The sequence below is a fragment of the Penaeus monodon genome, chromosome 34 (genome assembly GCF_015228065.2).
Source record: "Penaeus monodon isolate SGIC_2016 chromosome 34, NSTDA_Pmon_1, whole genome shotgun sequence".
Lineage (NCBI taxonomy): Eukaryota > Metazoa > Arthropoda > Malacostraca > Decapoda > Penaeidae > Penaeus > Penaeus monodon.
Window position 1 is genome coordinate 31,247,721 of NC_051419.1, and position 627 is coordinate 31,248,347.

A 627-nucleotide genomic window follows, 5' to 3' on the forward strand; every position below is an offset into this window, starting at 1 on the left:
ATGATTGTTATTGTTGAAGAAATCACATGTTCTTTTTTGTTGATATCTTTGCTTTAGAGTTAATAAGCAGGAAAGTTACGTCTCTCGCCTGGTGCTCTTGGTGCGGCTTATCAAGTTCACCAGTCTTTGCTTTGAACTTTTTGGTGTATAATTATTGCCTTTATTTTTAAAGCAATTTCCTGAATCTATAGTAGATTTAATTTTTAAAAAAATGGTTTCTATAAAGATAACGTGCCTTGAAACGATAGTGAATGAATTCATGATTATTGCCAGCCTGTAGTGATAGTAATGTTGACAAATGTTTCATCTTTCAGGACTTGTTTTTCAAATTTATGTTGAACAACTTCTTACACACCCAAGTGGAGCAGTGCCTGACCGCCATTCTTACGAAGGCTCCAGCAGCATCCTCTCCAGAAGGCGACACAGACCATCGGTTGCTGACGCAGCTCTTCAATGAGGGACGCATCATCGAGCGCGTCGTAGAGGCTTTTGACGAGTCCAGTGAAAGACAAGAGTAAGTGGGTGCGGGTTTGTGAAAGGATGTTTTCAATTTAGAATGAGTTGGCAAAAAAAAAAATATATATTATTATTATTTTCTTGTTTATAATTTGAAGGAGGTATGAGAAG

The 627-nt window shown here is 37.3% G+C and overlaps 1 protein-coding gene across 1 annotated transcript in view; it reads left to right on the forward strand.

The window, feature by feature from the left end:
- The window catches only part of LOC119594718 (serine/threonine-protein phosphatase 6 regulatory subunit 3-A-like), a gene marked incomplete in the record, with an annotated part of 49,082 nt that overhangs the window by 14,236 nt on the left and 34,219 nt on the right, over positions 1–627 (forward strand). Inside the window, 1 exon segment of the mRNA XM_037943777.1 lies at positions 315–514. Within this exon segment, the coding sequence (XP_037799705.1) occupies positions 315–514 (200 nt within the window).